We start from the raw sequence: 14,222 nt of genomic DNA on the forward strand, positions 1-14,222 counted from the left end.
AAGAAAAAAAAAATAATAAAAATACAAGATGTTTGAACCCCTAAATATAAAGCTATTTTACTGGCATCTATTTTGAACCACCTTACATGTTTCGTTCTAAAGTTTTTCAGAGTCAACTTTGAATCAAATAAGACTCTTAAAAATTAAAAGTGGATTATCTCACTCACTTTCCCTGATTATGAGGGGTCACCATAGTGGATTGAACTGCCAATTACTTTGTCCATTGTTTTTATGTGACTTATACCCTTCCAGCTGCAGTGGTTCATCTTCTGCCATGTAAAAACGAATTTTAATTCATCTCTTATACTAGAACCGTTAAACCTATAAGCTAGATCATTTTTAGTCATTCTTTTTGTCTTTTTAACCCCCTTATCAAATGTATCAGGGCCATCATGCTACAGAAACGTCTCTGGACAAAAAAAAAAACCTTAATAAATATTATAAGTAGTTGTCCCCTCCAATTGTTAAACAAAATGTATTATTTTAAAATAAAAATCACTCTTTTGACATAACTACTTTCTTCTTCCTGTTTCCTGTAGATCTTCAGAGGAAATACCATTATTAATCCACTGTTATCAGAAATTTATCATTTTATCTCATTGTGTGAAGCATTAAGTTAGCGACCCTGGTGTGATCACCTTGTAGAAAAATTATAAAACCCTAGAATATATCTACTAATTGTTGTCAAAATCTGATGGATTAATCTACTAAATTTAGTGTGTGAGTATACGGTGATTGTCATGCTGTTCGATACCTTGCAGCAAGCATTTTGTCATTTTTTCCCCATTAAATTGTCACTGGTGTTACTTTTCTAATGGGTAGCACCATTGAAGATATTGTGTTTCTAATGGGTGATTCGTTTGTGTCACTGTCATTATTTCCCTGTCACACTAAACAGTGTGTTGCATAATAATATTAAGATAATCATTTTACATCCATTGATTTCTGCTGCACTCAGTATTTATGATTTCAAGGATGGCATCATCCTTTGACTATAGATGTTTTTTTAAATATTACAATTTTTATAGCAAATGTACAGTAAGTTGCAAAACAACACACGAAATCTGATTAAAAAGAATAAAAAATAAGTCCATTACTTGTAGAATTTTCATTAATTTAAATTCTGTAATTCTGACTACATGTTATTAAAAATGGTATGTGATTTATAAATAAATGTTTAAAAAATATTCAAAAAAATATCTTAGTTATGTGTATTCATGAAATCCCAATATGGTCTAAGTTTTAAATGTTAAAATAAGAAATTGATTTTTATACATTTGCTATACAAAAAGTGCACGTTTACAATAGGTAGCTGAACTTATTTGCATAAAGAACAAGTTAAAATAGCATCATTACTGCGCGTGCGTTTACCTCGTTGTAAAAGTGGTAGCAACGTAAATAAAATGGTTACGACGTCCACTACACGTCATCGCGCTAGAGGTTTGGTAGTTCAGGACCTGTCTCTGGGAATTTTTTCTCTAGGATCTGGCAACCCTTGCCTGCTTTGTCGGGGTGGAGCTGAGCACGTTTGAACTGATTTTTTTCTGAGCTTTTTTGTTTCTCATGTAGTTTTTACAGGGACGAAGTCAATTAATTAAGTGTAAAAACCTTTCATCGAATGAAGGCAGATCCATTTTTAACCCTTTTCTGTGTTTCGGTTTCCCTGAGTGATATCGTCTGGTAACGTAAAAGGGTAAGATCTAGACTCCAAATTAAAAATACTTGTGGGTGTTTGTTTTACCTGTTTATCAGTTCTGAAACTATTAATAAAGCTGTGGGGCAATATAGGCGATTTTTTAATGTATTCACGTGTAAAGTTGTATGTAAAGTTACCTGTTTACCTTTCCCATTTGGATCTGGCAATAGTTATAATCAAGTTAACAATTACAATTAGAACAGCGCAGAAGTTTATTTCTAGATGAGCGATTGGAATTCCTTTCTTTTGCCACAGTAACGTTAGGCTACATATACGAAATAAAAGGACCTGAGAAGACCCAAATACAGTGGCGGAGTTAATACAAGGTCAGGAGAAAATTCTAAATGAATTTATACAGGCTACAATAGGTGCTGGAACAGTTTCTGATGCTATATTCGGAAGCTTTTTCATTATTTTTGAGATTTGTATGCAGATCAAACTCTCTCTGGTTTGTGCTGTTACTATCTCGTTGAGTGTTCATTTTTAACATGTTCAGACAAGTGATGCTGTGCGCCACACATTACTCAGTCAGCATACTGTGTTAAGCAAATGAATAAAATGTACCTTGTAATTTGACAAAGTACCTCTGAATTTTGACGTTTCAGATACGTAGTAGCTTTTTTTTTTATTTGTTTTACATTGACTACCATGGCCAACCCAGACTGTTGTATTTGTAAATGTTGTTTACATTCGTTCTGTTCTGGGAATGTCTGTTTAATTAGCAGATAAACACAAAAAGATGTAGACACATTCATCACATATCCGTCAAAGTATCTGTTTAACTAAAAAACAAAAGGAATAACTTTGAATAGAAACTCACTCCTTATTACATAATGCATTATTTTATTGCAATTTTGTTGTTAAAAAAAAAAAAAAATATATATATATATATATATATATATATATATATATATATATATATATATATATATATATATGTGTGTTCTAAATGGTATGTTTGAATGGTGTTGTCTCTCTCTCTCTCTCTCTCTCTCTCTCTAGATGGGGGCAAATGAAGAGAAGAAGGAAAAATGTGGGACCATCTGCCTGAAATATCTCCTTTTCACATTCAATTTTCTGTTTTGGGTTGGTATCTCTTAAGTCCAAAAATGATTGAAAAAAGTGTATGCCTGAGCTTCTATATTAATAATAATATTAGCATATATTCTGTACAGTTTACGTTTGAAAGATTTCAGTTTGAAATAATAATGTGTGTGGAAAATCACACTTTCTCTTTCAGGACTGTACCATGTTTAGAGTCTTAAAATATGTCTAATAATATCCGTGCATGGCGCTTGTCCTTTGAGAAAAGCAATGACATGATAAGAGAAGAGGTTCTCAATGTAATGTCATCAAGTTATTACTGATGACTGATTTTAAACTAGGGATGGCTGACATAAAACTGCTATTACGCACTGAAATAACTGCACTGAAGCACAATCCGAAATACCGATGTCACGTAACTAAGGTGACTCAAAACACCCAGGTCACATGACTAAAGCGATGCAAAGCATGTACAAATACTTTGAAATTATGACTTGATGTATTTTATTAATGTTACTTTTTATAAGCAAAATAAGACATATTTATTCACAAAATTTCAACTTCTGTAGCTGAATCTCCCTGTATTCAAACCCATTATCTGTGTATGCCATTTAGGAACTCTCACCACTTTACTAAAGTACTTGAAACCTAAACTATAACGTGGTGTTTATTACCTCAATTTGCTTAACTGTTTCTTTGCTAAAGCTGTTCCAAAACACTACATACAAAATTACCTCTAGATGTCACTGTAGAGTCGTTTTGAAACTTTAACACGTTTGTTTAGATGTTTCATAAAGCCTCACTTTGCCCACAACTATTTTAAACATGTCAATAAATTTCTCATGTATTTGTTGACAAACTAGCGATCTTTGCTCCTAAAGAACTAGACCTTTCTTGGATACTGCTTTTGTACCAAATCATAATTACAATCACCTGTTGACATCACCAATATTTAACCAATTAACCTGATTACTAGCCCTAAATCGCTTCTGTTCCAACTTTTTGTTATGTGTTGCGGATCTGAATGACAGGAAAGGATGTATATTCACAAATGAAAAATAAAGTTTAAAACGGAGATCTGCGTGGGACTAAATTTTTAATCCCGCCTCCCACCTAGGGTTCGGTTTTAGTCCGAACTCGACCACTCCCGCTTATTTAGCATTTGTTTTCCCGCTGTCCGACAATCCAAACAATACGTTTTTTGTGTATGTATTATCTGCAATGAATTTTTTTTTTTTTTTTTGCACTTTCCATACGTCCAAAAGTTTTTTTGATTTGGGGTTATACTTGAAGCTTGATAATTTAATTTTGTATTTATTTGTTTATTTATTTATTTCCAGCTTGCAGGAGTTGCAGTGATGGCTGTGGGCATCTGGACAGTAATTGAAAAGAGCGACTACATTAGTCTGCTGTCCTCAAAGATTTATGCTGTCTCTGCTTATATACTCATCATGGCAGGGGTGATTGTCATGATTACTGGAGTTTTAGGCTGCTGTGCCACCTTCAAGGAACAAAGACGCCTACTGAGAGTGGTGAGAGACATTAGTAATTGTTTACTTTTTCTGGATCACTGTTAAGGGTTGTGTTTCTATTTTTTCTGTTTTCTTTTTTTTTTTTGCATTCTACATTTATCAACCCCATTTAAACTCAGTAAAAATTAAGGAATAAATAACTTTCAACGTGCAACGCTTAAGCATTTGTTTAAAAAGAGCAACATATATCATGCAATAAAAAAAATGCTATAAAAATAAGATATGGATGCACCAGGGTGGACTGTAGACCTAAATAATTCCCATAAAGGAGAGTAAACTCACTGAAGTTATGGACCATAACAATGTGACACGAAAGAAATTAAAATGCATAACTGCACCATTGGTTGGTTCTTGTAAAATGACACGCTGTGGAATTCTGACAAGTTAAGATGTTTTCAATTAGCTGCACTGTAGATGCACCTGGTAAAAGCAGGTTCATTGCACCACATGCATAAACGAAGGGACTGGAGTCATGAAACCATATGATTTGCCCAATCTTTTATGCTTTCTGATTTTCATGATTATTGGGTCCTACCAGGGTTCAATTGACAAAGTTTTACGGGTTCGTCCAAATTAAAAGTGCTTTCTGTGATGTTCTATTTTGTTGTACAGTATGTAGCCTATAGTTATCCAGTTTTTATACATTTTTTAAATATGAAAGAATAACAATAAATAATTTAACTTCCTTAACTTTAAGTATATAGAGAATTAGGAATATGTCATTACAGCACAACACATTCTGGATAGTTTGTCATAGACCAACATATTTGTCAGAAAATCTGGATTCCACTGATATTTTTTGGTTTATTGTATAATACATATACAGAGCTTGGACAATGAAACTGAAACACTGGCTAATTTAATGTTTGGGGTTTTATGGCTAAATATGACCAATCTTTATTGATTGTACACTCCACCAGTATGAGCAGGATGGGAAGGTTTAATTAACAGAGCAATAGCACAGTTTTGCTTGACAAAGATGTTGCTATCCAACATCAATAACCCAAAACAAATCATCAAAGAAAACAGAATCATTATCAATGTGTGCTGGCCAGGATGTCTTCTGATGATTCATTGCTGGTTCTTCTTCATTCTGATCGGTTGATCAGCATTCCACTGAGGTTATGAGTTGAAATTGTTCAGAATATAAAGATGAATATAAAGTGATTTGATGATGAAATTCTCTTTAGAGTGAGAAGGCTAAAGCCTGCCCTAAGGACTTGGGTCATATTTTGGCTGGTGACCGAGTGAATCAGGACTGAGAGTTAAAGAATGAAGAAGAGCAAAAATATAAGACAATGTGAATTGGTCATGCCTTCCTTAAATAGGGTTGCTGATGTCACAACTCAGGGGCTGAGTTGGCCAATGGGAAGTTGCCTTCTAGCTAGTTTTGTGGTTTCTTGTTCATGTCTTGTGATTTACATATGCTTGTTGGATAGTGCTCATAGAAAAAATGTTAAGATTTTATAATCTTAACGTAATCTTAAAGTACCAAAATGCAATGCATGCAGTTATTCTTTAAACCACATTAGCTGTGCATACATACCAGTGTTTCCCCTACCATTATATAAGGAAGCGCCCTGCCCTTCCAATGGCTGTAGTCACCACCCTTGAAGTCACATTAATTGTATTATCTATATAGCGCTAGATCACAACTTAAAAAAAAACAAAAAACTAAATAGCCGTATGTAATATCTTATTTACACAACAGCGTGTCATTTCTATTCTGCTCTTGCATCACTGCAGCTAAATATATACAGATGCAGGCATCCCAAGTCTCTTGAAAGTTCCGGGATCCTCCGGCTAATGCATAGAGACACTTGGATGCTCGCAAACAAAATGCTAATCTCCCGGAAATTGCGCATCCCCCGCCCAGTCCTCAAATTCATCCCACATCCCTCCCCGCTCGTCGCCCACATCCCATGCTGTGATCCAAGCGGAGCTATCTCTATCTATTGTCTAGTTATGACCTCTTCCGGAAGCTCTGTGTGTCTTTTGCAAATTTATACCAACTCTGTAATCCCCCAAAATGAATTAAAATACCTGGAAATCATGGTGACGAGAGTGAATGAGCAAGTGAACAGATCACTAGAGGCACAGTGATGATCTAAACATGAGGGGTCCACACTCGGTCCTGGAGGACCAGTGTTCTGCAGTTTACTTTCAACCCCAATCAGACACACCTGTGTTAGCTAATTAAGCTCTTACTAGGCTTTCAAGAAACATCGTTGCAGGTGTGTTTAGGCAAGTTTGAGGTAAAATCTGCTGCCCTCCATGGCCATGTTTGGACACCTCTGGTGTCTCACATTACATTTGATAGGTTGAATGGAGCAGTAAAGATATCGTGAGTGCAAATCCCTCTCTCTCTTTCAGAGTTATCTGCTGTCAATAGTTGTTGACGAGCAAATTATTTAAATAGTCTTGAATGTATTTAGGCCTTTTTACATATATATTAACTGAAAGTTGTGTTTTTGACAATGTTACAAATCCACTAAAAGTTTGCTGGAATTATTAGATAAAACTTTTTATTACATAAATATTTAATAGTATAACTTCTTGTAATCTTGTTTTATGAGACATGTTTAATAAATTTCTCAATAAATGGGCCAGGCATTTCTGACTTTCCATACCAAGAGGCTCAAGAAATGTTCTTCCAGAAGCCCATAAAGATACATTGCAGTAACAAAAGCTGCACAGTTTCTTAATAAAATAGATATAAAATAAATGTTAATTTAAAATTTACAAACGGTTGTACAGTTCAAATAGTTGCTCAGTTATTTACTGCTGTCATTATAAGACCATGACTCCTTGTGTCAGTGTGAGTCTGAAAGGCCACGCTGAGTTGGGCCACGTCACGCCGCAGCCTCAATCCTCCATTTTGTTTGAGTGCAAGTTGTTAAGCAACACTTCTAAGGGTTTTAATACCAAGAAGATTGATATACCATCAGTAAATCATCAATCAACTCTATTTAGCACAGAGATAGTATTCTACCTAGGTCACAAAGAATATGAAAATACACAAGCACACAAAAACATCACACATTCTAGAATATGATTATAGATATTTTTAAAAGGTCAAATTCTGTGAGTGGTTCACATGGTAAAGGCTTTGAGGCATGTCAATCAAGATTGTTACCATTGTAACTCAAATTTGGGTGTGGGTCTTATCAGTTGGCTTCAGAGAGAGCTTCTTAAAGTTGACGTAACAATGAAATATGTATGTTTGATCTTCCTCCATCTCTTACAGCAATATTTAATACTATTCTGTTATAATGCATTATTTTGTTAAAAAGATCATCAGGTGTATGTCTAATAATGGATGGTGTGGCATCACTTTTTTAACAAGTTATTAAAATTAAGTTGTCTCAAAACCAATCAAGCTTTACATACTGTCTAAATGTGTTCCCCTTGGTCCATTTATTTACACAATAAAATATAAACTAATAGCAGTGTTTCAGTTTACAAGGCTCTGTTCACTGTAGTTCAAGCAATTTGTCAAGACTGGGCTATATTTTTCTCTTTTTTTATTATTATTTAGTATTTTATTTATATGCTTGGGATTTTTGTTTAGGTCCAGTCCCAATTTTATTTTTGTACCCCTTTCCCTTCCCCTTGGCCCTTAAAACTGAGTGTTAAGGGGAAGGGCTTCAAAATGTACCCCTAAGAATTGGGACAGCTCTACAGCACTTTCATATGTCATCAGACTCATCACAGTTTCTTGTTTCTTATGTGATCAGACGATCGCGACTGCTGTAGTTATTCCAGTTGTTTTATTTTTTGGTATTTATCTTCAGGAAATCACTGAAGGCATATACTATGTTATAATAACGACCTAATGTGGCAATAAGATTGTAACTGTACTGCGCATTTTCAAAGTGGCCATATTCATCTATGTAACGTAAACACACCAAAGCAACATTAACATTATAGCCGACACTGTAAAAAGCCCATTCACAGCCACTAGACTTTTCTGACAGGATATTCAAGTGTCAATCAAGTCCCAGAATGTTATGGGACTGCTATACAGGAGTTATTATTAGGGATTATAGATTTCTATTTTAGCAGTAACATGGTTATGAATAAATTTAAACTTATGTTTTTGTCGTAAAATTTTGTAATAACAACAAACAAAAATACTAATTTGTGGATCTCCTCACTTCCGGGTGCAACTGTGTCTGGTGTATTTTGGGAAATTTTTTTACTCTTTGGTTTCGAGTGTGGTCCTGAAAAATCTTCATTCAAAGGGGTATCTACCTCTTGCCCTTAGCCCTACTCCTTAAAGCTAAAGAGAATTGGGACACCCCTACCCCCTCAAAGGAACGAGCAAAACGAGGGGAAGGGCTAAGGGGTAGAATTGGGATTGGGCCCAAAAGTACAATGGGAGTTAAAGTAAATGTCAAATGTTTTAATCATCTCATTATGTCTATAAAAACATTCAGTTGTTTCTGTAACACTTAAAATGCAATTGAGTGCAAGATGGGATATTTATAGTACATTATGACAACATTTGTAAACGTGTCATTATTTAGTTGACTTTGAAAACGTCAAGACTATGAATGGATTATTTAAAGCAGTCAAAGTTCTAGATGTTCTTTGAAAAAAATGTTGATTTATTTCCTCCTTTTTTCAGTATTTTGTTTTACTGCTGTGTATATTTCTGCTGGAGATCCTGGCTGGAGTTTTGGCCTACATTTATTACCAACAGGTTAGTTATTTATTATGCTTTTTTTCATTCATTGGTTGCTATATGTTTGTGTTCAATTTTATGCCTGGTTAATCTTTAGCTAAATGACGAACTGAAAGAGAACCTGAGGGAGACAATGGTTCAGAAATACAATCAGTCTGAGCAGGAGCATGTAACTAAGGCTGTGGACAAGTTACAGCAGGAGGTGGGACAGCTACACTATTTTTTTTTAATTTAGTATTTACCCAAGAAGTGTTGTACTAAAGTTTGCTTGTCCTTCTGTCAGTTCAAATGTTGTGGCAGTAACAGCTCATCTGATTGGGTGGACAGTGCTTGGATCCGCTCTAGTGAAGCTGATGGTCGATTGGTTCCTGACAGTTGCTGTAAGAGTCCAGTCAGAAAGTTCTGTGGTCGGAGAGACCACCCCTCAAATATATATAAAGTAGAGGTGAGTCTCATACATCTCACTCATACACTATGTACTGTGGGGGAAATCGGGGCACCCACGGGAACACGGGGAGAACATGCAAACTCCACACAGAAATGCCAACTGGCCCAGCCAGAACTCGAACCAGTGACCTTATTGTGAGACGACAGTGATAACTACTGAGCCACTGTGCCACTTTTACATCATAAACCATAACATTGTATAACAGTCCTACTAAAAGATTCTGATAGCTGTTTATATGTATAGCTTTCACATAAATTTTGTTAAAGGGGTGGTCCACTACGATATCATATTTTAAACTTTAGTTGATGTGTAATGTAGCTGTGTTAACATGAACAACAGCTCTGTATGTAAAACGCTCAAAGATCAATGCAAAAGGAGACATTGGCTTTTACAGAGTTAGCTTAGCAAAAATACATTCTGGCTATGTGAGATCACAAAGCTTCAGATTATGTGCATTTACCTCGAGCACACAAGCGCTGTAATGTTAAAGCAGGGAATGCTAAAATGCCATTCAAAGGCTGCTATTTCTAAAGAGCTTGTTCTGTTTCTGTATTTAGGCTTTCAAAGGACATGACACAAAGACAGAAGTTTTTACAATTTCATTTGAATTATGTTCCAAAGAATTATATTTTAAAAAAAAAAGATATAGCGCTTGCATTTGATAAAGGAGATCTTCCAGAATCTCTCCCAGTTCAGTGCTATATTCAGCTAAAACTCCTCCAACAGATGATGCTGTGGATATTGAGCCACAACCTGTAAGTATTTTTAGTTGTTAAAACTGATCAACTACAGGCACAGTTTCTAGCATTAACAGTGGTTTTTTAGCGAGGATGTAAACAAGGATGTGAACAATGGAAATTGCTGTTTGGCACCGCTAAAAATTTAGCTACAAGTTCATATTCATCAGCCAAACCAGCCACAATCAGCCACAACATCAGCAGCGCGTGCAGTCTCTCTCTCTCTCTCTCTCTCTCTCTCTCTCTCTCTCTCTCTCTCTCTCTACGTGTCTCTCTATGTGGCTGCTTTCCGTGCATACTACATAATCTTTACAAAAGATATGGTAATGTTTTATATTACTTACACATGCTTATTTTGAATATACTCTATGTGAAAGACACTTGTCAGAGTTCATTTTAAAGAGCAGGCATGAGCTGTGTGCTTTTTATTTCTGTCTGATTCAGGCAGCTAACGCTGCTAACAGCTGCTCTGAGCCTGTGACTGGACTGTTTACACTGCTCAAAAGCATGACCTTGTAGGGGAGTGACGTGTAGCCGATCCGCGAATCACAGTACATTATGTTAGGACCAATCAGAGCCTCTTGAGGGCAGGCCTTTTAGAGGAACTAGGAAATATGTCGTTTTCATGTTAGCTGAGTAGCTGTATATAATCAAAGTAAGATATATAAAAAAATAACATGATTTTCTACAAGTGAAGCATGAGCACACATTACTGTGCATTTTAGAAACACAACCAAGCCTTAAAAATACACTCTGGACCACCCCTTTAATTTTGTAATAAACCATTTTGTTTTTTGTTTGTTTTTTTGACAACCTGCTACTGGGAAACACTCTCACACTCGTACACTATGGCCATTTTAGTTTATTCAATTCATTTGTAGCACATGTTTTTGTACTGTGGGGGAAACTGCAGCACCCGGAGGAAACCCACTCGAACACGGTGTTCATTAACTGATCATTAAGCAACTTTATTCTAATAAATTACAATTAATAAATGTGTTTTAGTTATAGACGTGATATGTTTTGTTATTTTACTATTTAGTTTTTTTGCAAGATCAGGGGCCTGTTTCAGAAAGGAGGTTTAGTGAAAACTCAGAGTATTTTAACCCTGAATTGAGAGAAACTCTGGGTTTTCCATTTCAAAATGGCAGGTTTGTTAAACTCAAGAAATCAGGGTAAGTCAAGCCTGTTTCTGAATGAGAGGTAACCTTAACTCAGAGTCAGTTACTGTGGTAACTTACTCTGTGAACCTAACCTGGTCCGGAGCAGGTTTTATTCTCTAAACTCTGAGTTTCTGTCGGTCTCCTCCCCTTTTTTAAAGATGAAGCGTATTTCTCGCATTAGCCTTACGTTTCCACACACCTATTTTAGAGCTCATTTTGGAGATGCCCATAAAAACGATTGATGGAAACGTCATGATTCACATAACTTTTGAAAATTCGCATAATAAAACATGTGCATTACTGAGGTTAAACTTTTATTTGATAAGATGCACATAAACTACGAAGTGCACTTAACAAATTACAGTATGAACATTAAAAAAAGTTTGTTAAATGTGTGTGAATGGACAAACCAGCAGACTGAGCACACTGTAGAACATCTTAAATGTTGTTTTAGTCATTCTAAAATGCCTTAACTGTTTCAGTATCAGTGTATATTATTAATTACCGCCGAGCATCTGGAGCGTGTCTCCTCGTCTCATGGCTTCAAACGCCCCCACGTGTTCATTGTGTGTCAATTGTCTTCTGAGGCGCAAGTACATTAATTAAATAAAAAATCATTGACGCAGCTTATTCTACCACAGTAAATTCTGTTTTTACTGTTGATATTTGGCGCAAGTTAATCAGGAAGTGACGATTGTGTTCTCTTCGACTCTTTGGATAAAAACGCTGCTTTATTTTTAGGCGTTATTCCAGTTTTGCACAAATTTATGTAATAGCCTATATTTTGATGGAAACACAGCTATTGCCTACATTTTTGTCACACACAGAACAAAGTCACATACAAGGCTTGTCCTTTTTTTCATAAATAATTAGTTTAACCTTCGACATGCACTGTTACTAAATTAAAGGGATTATTATTCTGTCTAAAAATTATTTTATTACTGCTTACCTTCTTAATGTTATATAAACCTCTATCACTTGATCAATAAAAAGGCAGACACAGATCAAGTGCACTGTTAAATCTATTAAAACTGATAAAAGTGTATAAAAGTTTAGAAAAAAAAGTAGGCTATAAACAACACACATTACATTACTTATTTTATTATACTTAAATGTTTAAATAGCCTACTTAAAATGAAAAATTACACATTAACTTGAGCAGCTGTTTTCCCACGCTAACTGTCTCTGTTTCACTGATGGTTGCTTCTTTTTAAATATATACACTCATATTTGCTATAACTTTGCATGAGCAGATCAAGTTCAGCCGGAGAAAGAAATGGTGATCTCTTTTTTTTAAGATGTTGCCATAGTCACTCATAATATCTGCGCTCAATTGATAATGCCTTTTTATAGTCACGGTTTGCGCGCTTAACTCTGAGTTGGTCTACTCAAAGTTGATTGACCCAGCTCATATCAGCTATTCTGAAACCGAAAACTCAGAGTTTTTAATCTCTTGGTAAATCAACTCAGAGTTCAAGTTTAAACTCCGAGTTGTTTGAACCTCCTTACTGAAACAGGCCCCTGTTCACTCAAATAAACTGCTGTTTTTATTAATTTTATGGTCATTTATATATATATATATATATATATATATATATATATATATATATATATATATATATATATATATATATATATATATATATATATATATATATATATATATATATATATATACACACACACACACAGTTGAAGTTAGAATTATTAGCCCCCCTAAATTATTAGCGCCCCTGTTTATTTTTTCCCCAATTTCTGTTTAATGGAGGGAAGATTGTTTCAGCACATTTCTAAGCATATTAGTTTTAAAAACCTATTTCTAATAACTGATTTATTTTAGCTTAGCTATGATGACAGTAAATAATATTTTACTTGATATTTTTCAAGACACTTCTATACAGCTTAAAGAGACATTTAAAGGCTTAACTAGGTTAACAAGGTGAAAGTTATGGCATAATTTTCATTTTTGTGTAACCTTTTTTTTTTTCTTCCTTCTTTGTAAATAATTGGATGCTTGTTATCCAGTTGAAACTTTGTTTTCTGTCATTGACTTTTTCTTTTTGTTTTTTAGGGTGGTTGCATCACAAAGCTGGAGAACTTCATTCTGAATCACTTACAGATCATTGGTGCAGTTGGGGTGGGCGTTGCCTCTGTGCAGGTCAGACTTTAAAATGTGTGCTTTAACTGTGTTTTCGTGTAGATACTATTTTAAGTTTGCTGTAAATGTATAAAATTAAACTATTTAGATAAAGTTAAATACACTTTAGATAAAGTTAAATACACTTTAACTTTATTTATGGTTCAAAACTTATGACTCTGGTACCTCTGATTGAAAATACCATGTCTTAATGCATTGGTCAGATGTAAATTTGTGAGTATATCACAATACTCAGATTTGTGATCACTGCATTTGCTTTTGTCTTCTAAAATGACCTATTTCAAAATTTTGCACTTTAAATTTTGCCATATACTGCATTCATTAAATAAGTTAAATTGTTCTCTGATCTGATCTCTGAGTCTACATAGTAGATATGTGACCTAGAAAAGTTAAAAAAATCTATAATCAATAAGGACTGTCCTTATTTACTATATTTGTAAGGACTGGGAATATTAATGAGCTCGGTTCTGAGCATCTCTGTTGTTTCTCCATTTCACTCTCTCTCTCCCATGTGCACACAAACACGCACACAGCATTGTGTACTCTAAAAGTGCAAAATAATACTTAATTTATCAAACTGTATTTTAACACAGTTGAAATATAAATATAAAAAACTAAAACAAAGCTTTCTAATTTAAAGAACCAGACAGAGTAACCTATTCTGTTCTCAACCGAGATGTATTTTGTTGTTGTTGTTGTTGTTGTTGTTGTTGTTGTTGTTGTTTTTTGAAGCTATAATATAAAGCCTGGGGGCTAT

At 34.7% G+C, this 14,222-nt stretch overlaps 1 protein-coding gene across 2 annotated transcripts in view; it reads left to right on the forward strand.

Annotated features, from left to right (window-relative positions):
• Nucleotides 1–1,480: 1,480 nt before the first annotated feature.
• The window catches only part of cd151l (CD151 antigen, like), a 17,975-nt gene continuing 5,233 nt past the window's right edge, over nt 1,481–14,222 (forward strand). Inside the window, exons 1-7 of one of the 2 annotated variants that reach the window (XM_009293634.5) lie at nt 1,481–2,022; nt 2,699–2,782; nt 4,081–4,272; nt 8,903–8,977; nt 9,057–9,161; nt 9,243–9,404; nt 13,379–13,465. In XM_009293634.5, coding sequence (XP_009291909.1) covers nt 2,699–2,782; nt 4,081–4,272; nt 8,903–8,977; nt 9,057–9,161; nt 9,243–9,404; nt 13,379–13,465 — 705 coding nt within the window. In that variant the 5' untranslated portion in view covers nt 1,481–2,022. 2 annotated transcript variants of the gene reach the window in all.

The sequence above is a fragment of the Danio rerio genome, chromosome 18, assembly GCF_049306965.1.
Source record: "Danio rerio strain Tuebingen ecotype United States chromosome 18, GRCz12tu, whole genome shotgun sequence".
Classification (NCBI taxonomy): Eukaryota; Metazoa; Chordata; class Actinopteri; order Cypriniformes; family Danionidae; genus Danio; species Danio rerio.